The following is a 14,639-nucleotide window of genomic DNA, read 5'->3' as shown; positions in this document are numbered from 1 at the left end:
CTGGCTCATGGAGGCAGTGAAGCTCCATCTTACCCTGGGCGTCGACAAACTAGAGTGTGTCCAGAAGAGGGCAAGCGCCGTGATTTTTCTTGAAGTATTAATGACCCGTGAGCAACCATGTCAGGAGCAAGAGATGCTAAGCTTAGAGCATAAAGAAGATTCAGGTCATATGCATTGTTTTTATTTATCTAAGGACTGTTACAGGAAAAAGGGGTCTGGCTCGTTCTGCAAGGTCCCAGGGGAGAGAAGGAGGGACAAAAAATTGAAGTTTTAAGAGTATGTATTTCAGCACAGAATGAAAGGCACTGCCTAACTAGGGAGTTCCTAATAAGGAGAATCAAGTAGAGAATAAGTAGAATAAAACCGAAGGAAAAAATTGGATGACCACTGGCCACGTCAAAGTGGTGATGGACATTGGTCACTGGAAGCATTGACTGCATTAGTCAGCATGGCCCAGGAGGCTGTGGGATGTCTAAGGAGACACCCTGAGACCCTTCCTTTGTGGTTGTGTGAGTTACAGAACCACAAGAAGGCCTCCCTCGGTGCCCTTAAACTGAAGACGGAGCCTAACCTCCTTCAACCAGCATAATATTTCCTTTAGTTGAAGCTGGAGACCTTCTGGAAGGATTGCCAGTGGGAAGAAATGTGCCAGAGGTAATATTGTTAATTTCAGGGGGCATGTTGTTTTGGTTTACGGTTCCCCTGGCAGTCTGTGGACGGTAGGAAATTTAGACGTATCTAAGGAAGAGAATGGCTCCCCAGGCTCCATAGATACTCAGTGCTGCATAGCTGATTGGGTGCCTGAGACTCCATTGGAAGAAAACATTGCCACCCACCCGTCAGGATAAATTTCTATCGTCTGAGCCCTTCATAGGAACACAATTACTATTTAAATATGGACAAGGACCCTGAGGCTGGGTTTAAAGAGACATCCCCCTGCATCTGGTCTTCATGGTCTTCCTTTTTCACATAGAGATGTCAGGCCCAGGACTTCAGGCTCAGGAAATAATAAGGTGGGATCCCAACCTACGAGGAAGCAGAGTCCGGGTAGAGCAGTTTAGTGTCATGGCTAAAAGCATAGGATGTGGTATTCGATGGACCTCAGTTTGACTTCGGGTCCTGCCACCTTGAAGCTGTGTGACTCTGGGCAAGTTGCTTGACCTCTCTGTGCCTCGGTTTCTTCCAGTGCGAAATGGTTCTTGCCTCATAAGTCTGTTGTGAGGCTTGTGTGAGATCCTGTACGTATCGATCCTAGAACGTGTAAGTTACTGATAAATTGTGTTCTTGTTATCATAATCATCATCTTTTGAGGCAAAAAGTCAGGAACACAGGTTCATAGAACAAGGCTCCTATTGCTGGAACACTGGTTCCTTGTCGGAACGGGTGGTGAAGGGAAATGGTTTGGTGCGCAAGTCACCATACTATCCTCCTGATAAGGGGCAGGGTAGTTTCTGAGCACTGGGTTCAGAGATATTTCGCCTGCAGGGACAGGGGCACTGTGGGGAAAGGAGGCATGCAGAAAGTTCTAGCTGCTGTTCTACTAGAAATGCTATGAAATCGTCTCCAAGCCCTGAGTGAGGAAACCCAGCGAACGGCTTCTGGTTATAGAAACAAACAATTGTGTGCGCTCTGGGTTATATTCAAGCAAAGAGCCAAGAACCTACTTTTCACAAAATGATTTCTGAATGTCTTTTCTTGTTTCCATGCCTATTTCAGGTTATTTTTAACAAGATTCTTAGAAACATTTCACAGTTAGAATTGTTCTTGGAGAGCCTTTTATTCTCTAAGAAATGAGTGAATCTGTATTTTGATAAACCTGACAAACAAATATATTGGGTGCCTGCTCCTGTTCCTTTATTCTTTCCAGACTTTTATTTCCTTTGCTGGCTGGTTTAATGTCATTTCTTCCTCTCTTTGTGAATCGGCATTGGCTGCTTTTAAGTTTCTGGCTTTGGGGAAAGGAGTGTGTATGGGTAGATGGGATTGTTGTGTATAATAATTAGTTGCTTCAGGAATAATTTGGTTTCCTGGTCCAGACATCCCCTCGTCCTCCCTTTTCCCCTCCTCCTCACCCCTCCTTTCCCCCTCCCTCCTTCTCCTCCTCCCTCCTCCCCTCCTCCTCCTTCTCTATCATCATCATTGTAGCATCTACCACTTACTGAACATTGCTTTATTTTTTTATTATTATGTTCAATTAGCCAACATATAGTACATTGCTTTTTATGCCAGGTATTGAGCTAAGTGTGTTACATGCGCCATCTTATTGAATCCTTAATAAACTCTACGGATCAGGTATTATTATTATTCCCATTTTACTGATGAAGAGACTGAGACTCAGAGAGATTAATTTGGCCAGTGTCTTACAGGTGGGGAGGGTTAGGACCAGGGTTCTCACACATGTTCATCTGACTTCAAAGCCCTTGCTTGTAAAACCACTAAGCTATGCTCCATACTTGTTAACTGAAAACTCTTGAAAGAATATAGAACGTTGGTTCTTAGACTCGAGGAAGGCTTCAGAAGTGATCTGGTCGCATATACCAGCTAGGGCAGTGATCTCTTCTGTAACTTATCTGATAGCCGTCTATCTCCTCTCCTGAGGAGAGGCAGCTCCTTATTATCCAAAGTAGGACATTCTAGTGTTTGGACAACCCTCGCCATTGCAGATTTTGGTCAGATTTCACTTCTCTATATCATAGCATTATAAAAACTTACGGTTTTATAGCTGGCAGCGATAACAGAGCTCAAGGAGTCCAGCAGCTTTTAAACACCTTTTTTAAGGTGTGGAAATCTTTTGTTCAAATGGACTCTTCCTTGGAATTGTGAACAGTGAAACTGAAGCTGCTTTGATCAAAACAGATGCTCATTAGGGTGTGTGTGCACCGGGCCGTCAGGTGTCTCCTGTGGCCACTCCATGGAGATATTTGTTAGTCTTATTAAGAGAATAACCTGAAATAGACGGATGAACCCAATATTTTACAGACAAGAAAATTGAGGCTTGAAGACTTCAGATGTTTGCTTAGGAGAATGCTACTGTATCCGCAGGACTAAATCTAAATCTGAGGCTCAGAACTCTCAGCTCATTCTCACTTATTCATACATCGCTTGCCTCTGTTTGCACGACTAATACAGACCAGGCACTGTTGTAGGCAGTGGGAACATGGCAGAGATCTAGACAGGCAAGATCCCTGCCATTAAGGAGCTCACAGTCGAGATTTTAGCATCCCATTTCTTTTTGATGGTTTGAGCCCTTGGAAACAACACACACACACACACACACACACAAACACACACACACGGGAGCACGCACACGTACACACAGTCAAACCATCCTGGGTAACTTCCTCTGCGTTCAGTCCAGTTTGTCCATGACTTTCCAGAAGAATGGGTGCTAGGATTCAACTCAAGGCTGTGCACATATTTGGAATTTTAGGGTGACCTTTTCTTGACAGTATTGCAAATTATAGTTTAGTTTTTCTGCCTGTGATTTTCTTTTGGTATATGTGTGGCATATATCCATGCCGAGACAACCTTTTTCGTGTATATCATTCAAGAGGATGGAAAGGCCGTTCAGGCATGTAGGATTTTAAACTGTAAATGCCAGCTGGATTGAGTTATAGAAAAACCTTGAGCAACATAGTGGGACTCGCGGTGGACAGAGAGTGAGGGCATATAAAGGCCTTCTTGCCGGACCCAATCTGGTTGTCCAGCTCATTGCCCTCAACTCTTGCCCGACCTAACTCCCTGTGCAACGTGCATGCAAGACTGATCAGTTTTCCCCAAATAAATAGTGAGTTCTCCTGCCTCTGGATTACTTCCGCTGCCTTAAATGCTCTTTCTCGCTTTTCTGCCTGGCACAAGCCTACTCATCCTTCAAGGCGCAGTTCCAGCATGAGCTCTCTAAACTTCCCTGATCCCCGCCCCCTCAATCTCTGAGCAAGAACCAATCACTTCCCCCTCTGGGCTCCCTTACCACCTGCTTCTCCTTCTCTTGGAAACTTAGTTCATCACGAGGGATCTTTAGTACTCTTATGCACCTGACACACTCTCTCCTCACCTGGGCAGCTTGTCAAGAGCAGACCATTTTCTTCCCCAAGTGGCTGGGAGCCAAGGGTGCCCGTCCAGTGAAGGCGACATTGGGAGGTGCGTGCTAGTGTAGTGAGACTCCCATCGGGTTGCCCAGTTCGGATCCTGGCTCCCCTCGTGACACATGTTTGACTGGGACAAGTTACCAGGCTTCATGCCACTCCACCAGAACCTGCAAGTAAGAAAACCTACATCGGATAGGGGCGCCTGGGTAGCGTAGTCGTTAAGCGTCCTTCGGCTCAGGGTGTGATCTCAGCATTCTGGGATCGAGCCCCGCATCAGGCTCCTCTGCTGGGAGCCTGCTTCTTCCTCTCCCACTCCCCCTGCTTCTGTTCCTCTCTCGCTGGCTGTCTCTCTGTCAAATAAATAAAATCTTTAAAAAAAAGAAAAAGAAAAAGAAAGCCTACATCGGGGGATTGTTGTGAAAATTATATCTGGTAATTCCATGATTTGTGTCTCACAGTGAATGACACGTAATAAATGTTGGCTGTTCTTCTTATGGGTCCACACTTGTCAAGCATCTTCTCCTAGATATTTTTAGGTTCAGTCATATTGAAACAGTTCAGCGGAAAAAGCGGGCAGTCGGTCTGATTCCCTCAAGGCTCAAAGTTCCAATCCTTGTATTTGTCCTTTAGTAATTGTGGTAGACGATGGGAAACAAAATCTCACAGGAGAGTGGTGTGACCTCAGTTCTATGTGCATACCGAGAAGTAGGGTAAGAGGATTGGAACGAGCCATGCCCACCGACTTGACCTTGCCCTTGGCAGGACTGAAACACGGACATGTCCGAGGCTAGCGATGGAACTCAAAAGCTCTGGGAATACATTTTGTCCAGAGGCCAGAGGGTAGGCATCTCAAACTGCACAGACTCAGCTCTTTGGGTCTTTTCCACAAGTAGCACAAAATAGCCGAACGCCTGCTGACTGTGACTATAGAGCTTCCGCCCTGTGGACGTGCTGAGTTCTACCTGCTGGGACTCTGTTCCCTGCAAGTCAGTTTCCTCATCTGTCTGATAGGGACTTCTGTCGCTTGCTTGCAACTTTCACAACTTTTACCATATCAGCATTCTACTCGTGCTATTGTTTATTTACTATTCACCTTTAAGTGCGATTTTTTCTTTTCTTTTTTTTAAATGTTGCATTTTTTTTTTAATAGTAACAGGGGAGGCGAGTCTTTATTATTTATTTATTTGTTTGTTTGTTTGTTTGTTTGTTTGTTTTTAAACGGGGAGGGGCAGAGGACAAAGGGGAGAGAGAATCTTAAGTAGGCTTCACACCCAGTGCAGAGCCCAATGTGGGGCTCGATCTTACAACCCTGGGGTCATGACCTGAAACGAAATTAAGAGTCGGACGCCGAACCAACTGAGACACCCAGGTGCCTCTAAATACATTTTTAATCTAAAGAAATGTATTTGTAAAGGAAACTGTATCATGACCTTGAATGCAAAATCATGTAGAGGAGCTTCCTTTTAATATAAATGCAATGAAAACAAAACAAGTTATGATTTATATAAATTATTATTGCTAAAATATAACTTGATCCCACTGCTTGCCAAAGGCTCTGAGCCGAAGGCCTGCTCTCCATTTGTTAGGTATCAGAAGGTTGCTTAAGCCAGGGTGGGGAGCAACTGAGTCTTCCTCTTTAAAATAAGCAGAATGAATCGGAAAAGGATCAGATACCCTTACTGGGATTCGAATTATTTAATGCTGTGCCCGTTGTTTGACATATCGCCTGTGCAACACATCCCACGTTTGGGAAATACTGGATCTTTCAGAGTCCGTAGTCTATTCTGGTTGATAGTGAATCTAAAGACAAATGAAGAAATTGACCTAGGACATTGCCTTTTGACATGTGACTGAACTTCCTGAAGATTTAGTACACGTCTGTGTGCTTACTGTTTCTAGACAGTTCAATTAATTTTTATCAGCTATTTGTGCCCAAGCATTCTATTTTTTCATCGCTTAAAGAACACTTACCAAAAATTGCTTTGTGTATCACTTTATGTTTTTAAGTTCTCATATATATGATTCAGACCGTCCAGTCTTATTTCAGCATCAGTGTCATAAAAACCACTAACTATCCCCCGTCTGCTTTGCTAAAATACGCTGTTTGTTTGCACCTCTGTGCGTCCACTCTGATCCCCTGTGAAGTATCACTGACTGCCTTCCTGCTACCCTTCCCGCTCACCTGTACTTCCTCTTTGCAGCCCCCTAAGTCTCTGGCCCGAAGCGCGGCTTCAGGTGTGAGTACGATAACTGGATACTCACCTGCTTGGGCAATCTTTACTCCTATGTGCATGGGAATTATCTGAGAGCATTTTCTAAAAATGCAAATGTCGGGGGCGCCTGGGTAGCTCAGTTGGTTAAGCGTCTGCCTTCAGCTCAGGTCATGATCTCGGGGGTCCTGGGATTGAGTCCCACATCGGGCTCCCTGCTCAGCAAGCAGTCTGCTTGTCCCTCTCCCTCTGCCCTTCCCCCCACTTATGGTCTCTCTCTCTCTCTCTCTCAAGTAAATAAATAAAATATTTTTAAAACATGAAGATATCTGCTGTCTGCACCTGACCCCTGCCTTCTCGCCCCCACTGACAGAGGTGAGGTGTGGTCCTGGGAATCTGAATTTATTGTAGGTTCCCAAGATAATTCTGACACGCATAACCTCTAGACCCTCCTCTTCTCCTCCTCCTCCTCCTTCTGGAACACAGGTAATGGTAGGTCTGTTTTACGAACTGTTAATATTAAACTTCACCACAAGACTCTTCCCTCCTCACAGACGACTTCCACATTCCCTAGTGGACAGAATTCCTGGTTTGGGAGGCAGAATGGCTGACTTAGAGCACTGGCCCCACCACTTCCCATCAGTCACTCCATGTCCCTGCATGGACCTTCTTCCTCTTCTGAAATTCAAATGATACTCTGTGCCCTCCTTCCTTAGGGATTTGGGTTTAAGATTAAATATAGAAAAAGATACAAAAATGCTTTGTAAATTGTAGAAGATTTTACTAACATCATTACATCAAGAAACTGCACCTGAAAAGCTCATGTGTTAAAATGTCGGAGGTTCTTTCTCAGTGATGTTTTGCATCAGGGATTTCGAGCGGCTCTGCCAATGTTTCTGCTCGAGCATATGTCTAAGGAGAGACAGTTGTGGTCTCACTGCATTTTAAGTTGTGGCATCTCGGCTGTCCTATCCTATCCTACCCAGATCCATTTAACAGCTTTGCAATGTAATTTCACAGATTCAGAAATTGAGGTCTTTCAGATGCTTTAATACAAATCCAAAAATTACCCTCTCTGTGTTTCCAGTGAAACCTCTTCCCTCCCTACAGAATATAAAGTATCAGATACTAACAATAGAATATTAAAAGCCAAATTCAGGCAATTACCCACAGCTTTGGAGAACAGTCCCCCACACAGCTGGTGCCCAATCAGAAGGTCTGTGTCTGTCACCCACCGGCTCTGCTGCTCCTGGAATCAGAATGTCAGAGCTGCAGAGGGTCTTCTGATAGCCTCCTCCTCGCTTAGCAAATGGGGAAGGTGAGGCACACGAAAGGGAGTAAGTCATCAGAGGCACGTGTGGACGAAAGCCAAAAGGGCATTCGTTCCCGGGTCCCCGTGTTCTGGCTTACGGTTCTCGTCGCTGTAGTCTGCGCATTCGTGCAGCCTGAGCTGGAGGGGCGTGGACGTCCAGTGGTGGTTCTGTGGTCGTCTCGATCTTTACGTGACTCCCTGGCAGGATTGTGTGAGAGAGCCCATGTAGCCTTTGGAAGCACTTCTCAAAGCGCCTCCTTCATTCTCTCCGACTGCTCTGGAGCCTTCCACATAGCCGACTCCGCGGCTGTCCTCAGCCTTCATCATCCTGCCTTGTTGCCCACCCTTCTTCCTCCTCCTTTGCTATGTGCATTCACCCAACCCCTCTCTCCGACTCATCTCCCAACTTTTCTCCTGCCTTTTGTGGGGCTTTTTCCCTTTTCATCTTCATCTCCCCAGTTCCACATCACCCAAAATATATGTGCCACTTGGCAAAGATTCTCTAAGTGAGCAGAGGGGTCCGCAGGAACAAGTCCCGCCGTAACATGCCAGGCACGTCGTGCTTCAGTAAAGGAGGAGCCACGTCACCCTGCGGGCTTCCTGCAGGTGGAACAGACATAGTGTGAAGCCCTGCACATCCCTCTTTTACCTGGGAATGTGTCGCGGTGGGACAAGGAAATGCTAGAGATCGAGCCGCTCCTGAACCCTGGGCTTCTCTGGGGCAGTTCTCAAGACCGTGAGCGACACATATATCAGGACAACTAAGAGCACAGATTTGGGTATCAAAAATGACCAAAACGTTCAATGATTAAGACATAAAAATGGGGGGAGGTATGGAAAGACTCAAGGCTGCATCTTGAGTTATCTAGAGAGCTTATACTTGAAAATAGCGTGGAAGAAGGAATATATAGCCAAGAATGAAAAGCTATGTTCAGAGCAAGTAGCAAACCCAGAAATAGTCAGATCTCAATATTTAGGGAAGAAATCTTGCATATTCTATTGCAATAAGAATAGTCTTCCAACCCGAAAGATGGGAATATTACAGGGAGAAGGTTGCTGTCCAAGATTCATGAAAAGTATTTAACTGTCTCTGAGCCAAGACGTATTATCTCAGGGGACTAAAGGAACTGGTTGATAAGATCTCTGACTGGTACTCCTTCGAGGGTGGGGGAAATGAGGGCAGCCTGGAGACCAGGAAATATTGCCCCAGTTCTTAAAAAAGACTAAAGCTAGACTCCAGAAACTGTAGACTCATAGCTTGAAATAGACCTTACCAAAACTCTAGGACAGCTATTACACAAATCATTTGTGAGCAAGAGTCAACAATGTTGTGTCATTTAAAAAAAAAAAATTCATGCCAACTAATCTCATTATCAGGGCAGATTTACTGCGTGGCAGAGACATTTCAGCAAGGCACTGGATAAAACCTTCCATGGGTGGGTTTATTCTCAGGCACACTGAATGGTAGCTGTTTGCTGGGAAGGCAGTCTGTGCCTAAAACAATTCTTGGTTTTAGCCTTGTCCTAATCAACAGGGCTTTTTTGTTGTTGTTTTGTTTGTTTTTATCCTGACCGAAGGCTGAAAACCTAGCAGGCAGATGGCACCAAACTGAAAGATCTAGGTAGCAATAAATTATCTGATCTTCTGTGTGCTTGTGAAACCCTTGAAGTCTAGTTTGCATGGGTGCTAAATAATCATATCTGGAATGTAACAGTCATTATGATTTAGAATGATCTCAGTTGACTAAAATGATACCAAGCCTATAAAATGAAATTTATCTGAGACTAATGTAATGGCCCGTATTTTTGGCATAAATACAACACTATAGGCTGCACCAGTGTAATAAAGAATCGACAGCTGTTTGTGTCAAGAAGATACAAATTGGCTACAAACTCAGTGTAAGCCAAGAGCATGTTGCCATTACCGGGAATGAATTCAGTGTTGACCACATTCATAGAAGTAAACCAAATTGATGGAAAGTGCATGATACATACAAGTCAGGCTCACTGTGTAGATTTGTGTTCTTTCCAGGTACTGTGTTTCAAGGGGTAATCATAATAAGGATTGTTTGCAGAGGACAGTGATCATTATGGGCAATAATCCGGAAACCATAGTATATAATGAACCATTAAAGAAAATGGGAATGTGTAGCCTGGAGAAGAGAAAACTTGGAGAATATAATTAGCAGAGGGAAGAATTTTGAGTGGGCCCAGAAGGCCCGGTAGTTCCACTGGGTTGAAATCAGAGGAAGGCAGATTTTGGCTGAACATTAATAAGTTCTTCTAATAACTAAAGCTGCTCAAAAATAATAAAGGCCTGTGGGTCACTGGAGATTCCCAAGTTGGGTCTAAACGACCACCCATCTGCATGGCACGAGGGGCTTGTCTGCACTGGGTGGGCCATTTGCTGAGATCATCGGGGAGGCCCATTCCATTTCTAAGGTGCTATGATCTCCCCTCTCCAGGGATGCGGTGGAGTGTGGTGGCCAATGGGAGAGTCACTGCCACCCTCCAGCAACTTCTTCCTTGATGGCTGCTCAGCCCAGTGACCGTTAGGCCCCGGGGCAGTGACTCAGAAGACAGCCATCCCTCCGAGAGAGGGCAGGTTCTAAGCTGCTGCTTGTGTGGGACCGCTCCTGCCTTCTCTCCAGCACGCCTTCCGCCAGGCAGCCACGCCCACCACCAGGCAGCCGCGCCCAACGGGGATTTTCTCTGGGGCTCCAGCAGGTGGCGCTGGAGGGACTCAGGGGACAGGAGGCCTCCTTGTTCCCGGGGAAGGTTTTTCTTCCAGAGATCCCCTCCAAAGGGATATTTTTCATTTTCCAGCACTCCCTCTTCCTGGCGTCTCGCCCTTGCCTCACACTCTCTGTTGTCCCCAATATGTCCCCTTACTGTTCCTGGTTTGTCTCTCTCATGTTCCAAACACAATCGTTCACTGTGTCCTATCTCAGTCATAGATGTCTCCAAATATGCCTTCTTTGCTGTGTCTGCTCACAGACATTGTCAAAACACATCCTCCTGGCGCCTGTCTTGGTCAGAGCCGTGTTCCAAAAGCACGCATTTCTTGCTTGTTCACGCCTGTTACAGCCATGTTCAAAGTGCTCGCTGTCTCATCTCCATCCTGTTCTGGGCCAGACACTAATACACTTTCTTCCAAGTGTCTGGGTCCAAACATGTGTCCTCCTGGCCAGCCCCCGTGTCAGCTGCAGACTTCCACTCACTCTTCCTTGAGGCCAGTGTCAGTCCTCTTCAGGACACGCTCCATTTATTTACCGTGGAAGAAATGGGAGCAGAGATCTATCGGAGGAGAACAGCCTCTGCGGCACCCTTGGAGCTTGGCCAAAGACAGCTTGCCCCCAGTGCCGTGGCCTCAGGCCCTGCTGCTCCGACATGCTTGCTTCCCTCTTGGACTAGAACCGGGCATCTTCTGCTAAAGAGCCTTGGGCAGGGCCAACAACATTGTAGTGCTTATTAAAGACTTTGGAATCTTTCCCTTGAACCTGTGGCAGAGCCCACACTAGCAGCTTAAAAGCCTTGAATCTAGCCTTGTTGCTCCCAAAGGAGAGAACCATTGGCAGCTCACACTGCGGAGACGTGACCCTCACTGCAGGTGGAGGAGGGCAGACTAAGCAGGGCTGGGGTGGGAAAACAGTGCTTGACTTGACGTCAGGACCCCGATTCCAGCCCTGGCTCTGCTCCTAAATGCTGTGAGATCTTGGTACCATGCCCTTCCATTCCTGGACCTCACTTTCTACATTGTGAACTGCAATTCAGACTCGGGGTCTCCAAGATCCCTCTCCGTTTCTAGGACCACAGGATGCTGCTACATCCCTCAGCTACCTCGAAAAGCCATGGCTTGCCTGCCTTTTGACTTTGTTTCAAAGGAACTACCCTCCTCACTTGGGCCTTCTAGACTCTTGATCTTGCCAACTTTGCCCTTCAGATTAACCTGGATGTCTTTTATTCAAAGCTGAGCCCTTGGCTCTTACCAAATGCCCCAGAGTAAAAGTCCCAGGGAAGTAAACACTGCTGTGTCCTGGAGCCATGTTGAGTTTCTACCAGTGATCTTGACTGTGATTTGATAACATCTCAGGACTTTATCATACTCATTGTTCCTACTGCTTAAGAGATGTCAGTTACCGTTTCCACAGATGTTGACTTTAGTTCTGGAATTGAACCGGATAGGAAAGAGCCTGGAATTAGGAAGAAAAGATTGCCCCCAAACCATCTAAATGCCAAAAAAAAAAAAATTCTTTGTCCTGTGGAGGCTTAATTTTATTGGGGAGAAACTCATGCCTTAGGGAAGGGGAAAAGCCTCTAAAGAGAAATGTTATTGAGTACTCCTGAAAGCTGTTGAGAAATACTGCACCACGCTGAAGTGTTCCCCATCTAGGCTGAAGTCTCGCCGATCACGGGATCTAGTCTCATCCAGGATGGAGACAGTTTATGTAAGTTCTAACTGGCAGCTTGACTCTGGCTGGACTGATCTTTGCTTTTTCAGGTCTCTGTTCTCTGCCAACTACATTCAGGCTTAGGGGGCAAACACAGTCTCGAGGACGGTCCTTTCTTAATACAAAGGAGGGAGCAGCAAAGTTCTGAGTCCCAAGGCCCTAAACCCGGTGATGACCCCCAAACTCTTTGCTTGGCTTTACATGCTAGCCATTGCCTCTGTGAGCACGAGGGAGCGATGGATGTGGGAGAGAAACATCATGGGCAGGGAATCATTGCTGACTCGCTGTGTGACCCTCAACCTCTCTGGCCTCTGAAGAACTCCCTCTTGCCTACTTCGCAAAGTTGTTGTGGAGATAAATAAGATAAGTTTTGTGAAAACATCCTGTAAATCCTAAAATGCCATTCTGTATGCTTATTATTACTTTGGATTACTTTGGAAGCTCCTGGGCTCCGAAGGACGAAGAATTTCCTCACTAAGATATAAACCGATTTAGAGAATGAGCGTTCCATGTTGGACAACAATACCAAGGGAGCACTTTTTGGGGTTTTTTTTCTTCCAAATCCACCCCTCCTCATTTGGTTACTGCACACACCCACACTGCAAATTTATATAGCAGAAACATTCTCATTTGAAGGGATACTGTTGTTCTTAAAGTAAAGGAGTCGGCGGAGGGAGATGGTGACCACAGGCTAATTTTGGTAAGAATGAGCTTCGCTTTCATGAAACTTCAAAGTCACATGGCAAAAATTCAAATGCCTTTTCACCATGAAAACACTCATTTGGAGAAAAAAGACCTGGGTCACCAAAATTATCCCCACTCTGTAAATGTTATATATATATATACATTCTGTGAAAATAAAAAACTCAAACATGGATTAATTATGAACGAGCAGCTGACAAGACTGTTACATAAAGAATCTACTGAGCTACTGAATCAGATAATTTTAAAATTTTTTTCTAATCTGATAGCCAGTGTAAATTATTGTTAATTATGGTTTAATGCTGTTTAGCCACCACCTAACTTTTGTTTACATTTTCAGTAAAGTAGAATTAGAGTGGGGCCACTCCTACAGTTTATAATGCACTGAGTGTCCTGTGTAATCAACATGTAATCTACATGTGTGCCTGTTATATACAACATGGAACTTAATTATATAATTTCAAAGGATTGCAAGTATTAATGGATGGTTGTGTCTTTGGTTTTATGAAATTATTAGTTATACCTATGGTTTATTTGAGGCTGAAACTTTGAAGGTACTGGGAGCCCTCATTCTAATTTGTCTCTATGGAAAACACCCTTGGCTTTATAATGATCTGCTTTTGATGCAGTTCCCAGGAGTGCATTCTGGGAAAAACAGGAACTGAAATAGACTTGTTTTTGTAATAGATAAATTCTCTCTATTTATTGATAAATATTGATAAGTTACACATCTGTTTATATTTACGCATTGTGTCCATGTTTATATAAATTATATCTTGAGGGAAATCTTAAGTCTCAAAACTAATAACTGAATTTTGAATACACAATAAAATGCCAAAGTCAAGCCCATGCCTCAGTTTTGTGGAGCTTCTCTGTAACTCTGGTAGCCCAGTCCATCTCTTAGAAGCTTTGGTGCTTGAAGCTGGAGAATTTTCTATTTCCAGCATCAGGTTCTCCTAAGGGTAGAGCCAGAAGCCCAGGACCCCTAGAGAATGTGCTTCTACCTGTATGCCTGTCTGCCACCTTTGTTAAGGCCTCATGCCCTAGGACAGATGCCCCTGACACGGTCCTCCTGAGAGCAGAGGATGGGGAAGGATCCGGCCCAGCCACTCTCAGGGCACACACTATAGGAGCCATTCAAGGCAGCCGGACAGGTGCATATGCAGAAGTCTTGGATTGAGATTATTAAACATGTGCTTCCTGACTGAAACCTTTTTTGATGTCATGAATCATCCAGGAGTCTGGAGTCCTGCTCCCTTACCCTGGAGCCCCTAGAATGTTAGGCCTAGAGTAGGTGTTTGTGAAATCCAGGCTCAATCTCTTCTGAGTATGGGGCAATGGAAAGATGCCGTCAGCATGCAGGACGCGGTACTCCCCTCAACTCTTCTATTTAGTCCTTGGCGCCGCCATCATCTCCCATATAAAATACAAAGAATGGACAAGAATTAGGTTTTCAAATCAAAATCCTTTCTTCATACACAAATTTCCTGCGAACCCCATTGCATATACGTCAAAGTAGGATGGGGAACAGGTAGATTGGGATTTCCCATCTCTGCTCATTAATATTATAATATAATGATGACTATATAATGATTATAATATATAATATTATAATGTTATGATGTAATACGTTATTCATTCTAATATAATAATTGTATCCCTGGAAGGAGCCTTCTTTGCAGCCTAAAACCCTAAGCAGATGGGCCAGGCTTTTTCTTTTCTTTTTTTTTTTTTAAAGATTTTTATTTATTTATTTCAGAGGGAGAGTGAGGGAGCGAGTGAGTGCACAAGCATGAGGCAGGGGCGGGGGGCCAGAGTGAGAAGCAGACTCTCCACTGAGCAGGACCCCCCCCCCCCGCAATGGGGGGCTCGATCCC

At 45.0% G+C, this 14,639-nt stretch overlaps 1 protein-coding gene across 2 annotated transcripts in view; it reads left to right on the top strand.

Annotated features, from left to right (window-relative positions):
* The window catches only part of HTR4 (5-hydroxytryptamine receptor 4), a 153,983-nt gene that overhangs the window by 114,279 nt on the left and 25,065 nt on the right, over positions 1-14,639 (top strand). Inside the window, exon 7 of one of the 2 annotated variants that reach the window (XM_057312242.1) lies at positions 10,075-13,739. The exons of the other annotated variant lie outside the window; for it this stretch is intronic. Coding sequence (XP_057168225.1) covers positions 10,075-10,165 — 91 coding nt within the window. The 3' untranslated portion in view covers positions 10,166-13,739. Of the gene's footprint in view, positions 1-10,074; positions 13,740-14,639 lie in introns of those variants that run through there. 2 annotated transcript variants of the gene reach the window in all.

The sequence above is a fragment of the Ursus arctos genome, unplaced genomic scaffold, assembly GCF_023065955.2.
Source record: "Ursus arctos isolate Adak ecotype North America unplaced genomic scaffold, UrsArc2.0 scaffold_15, whole genome shotgun sequence".
NCBI lineage: Eukaryota > Metazoa > Chordata > Mammalia > Carnivora > Ursidae > Ursus > Ursus arctos.
This window is presented reverse-complemented; position numbering and strand designations above follow the sequence as displayed.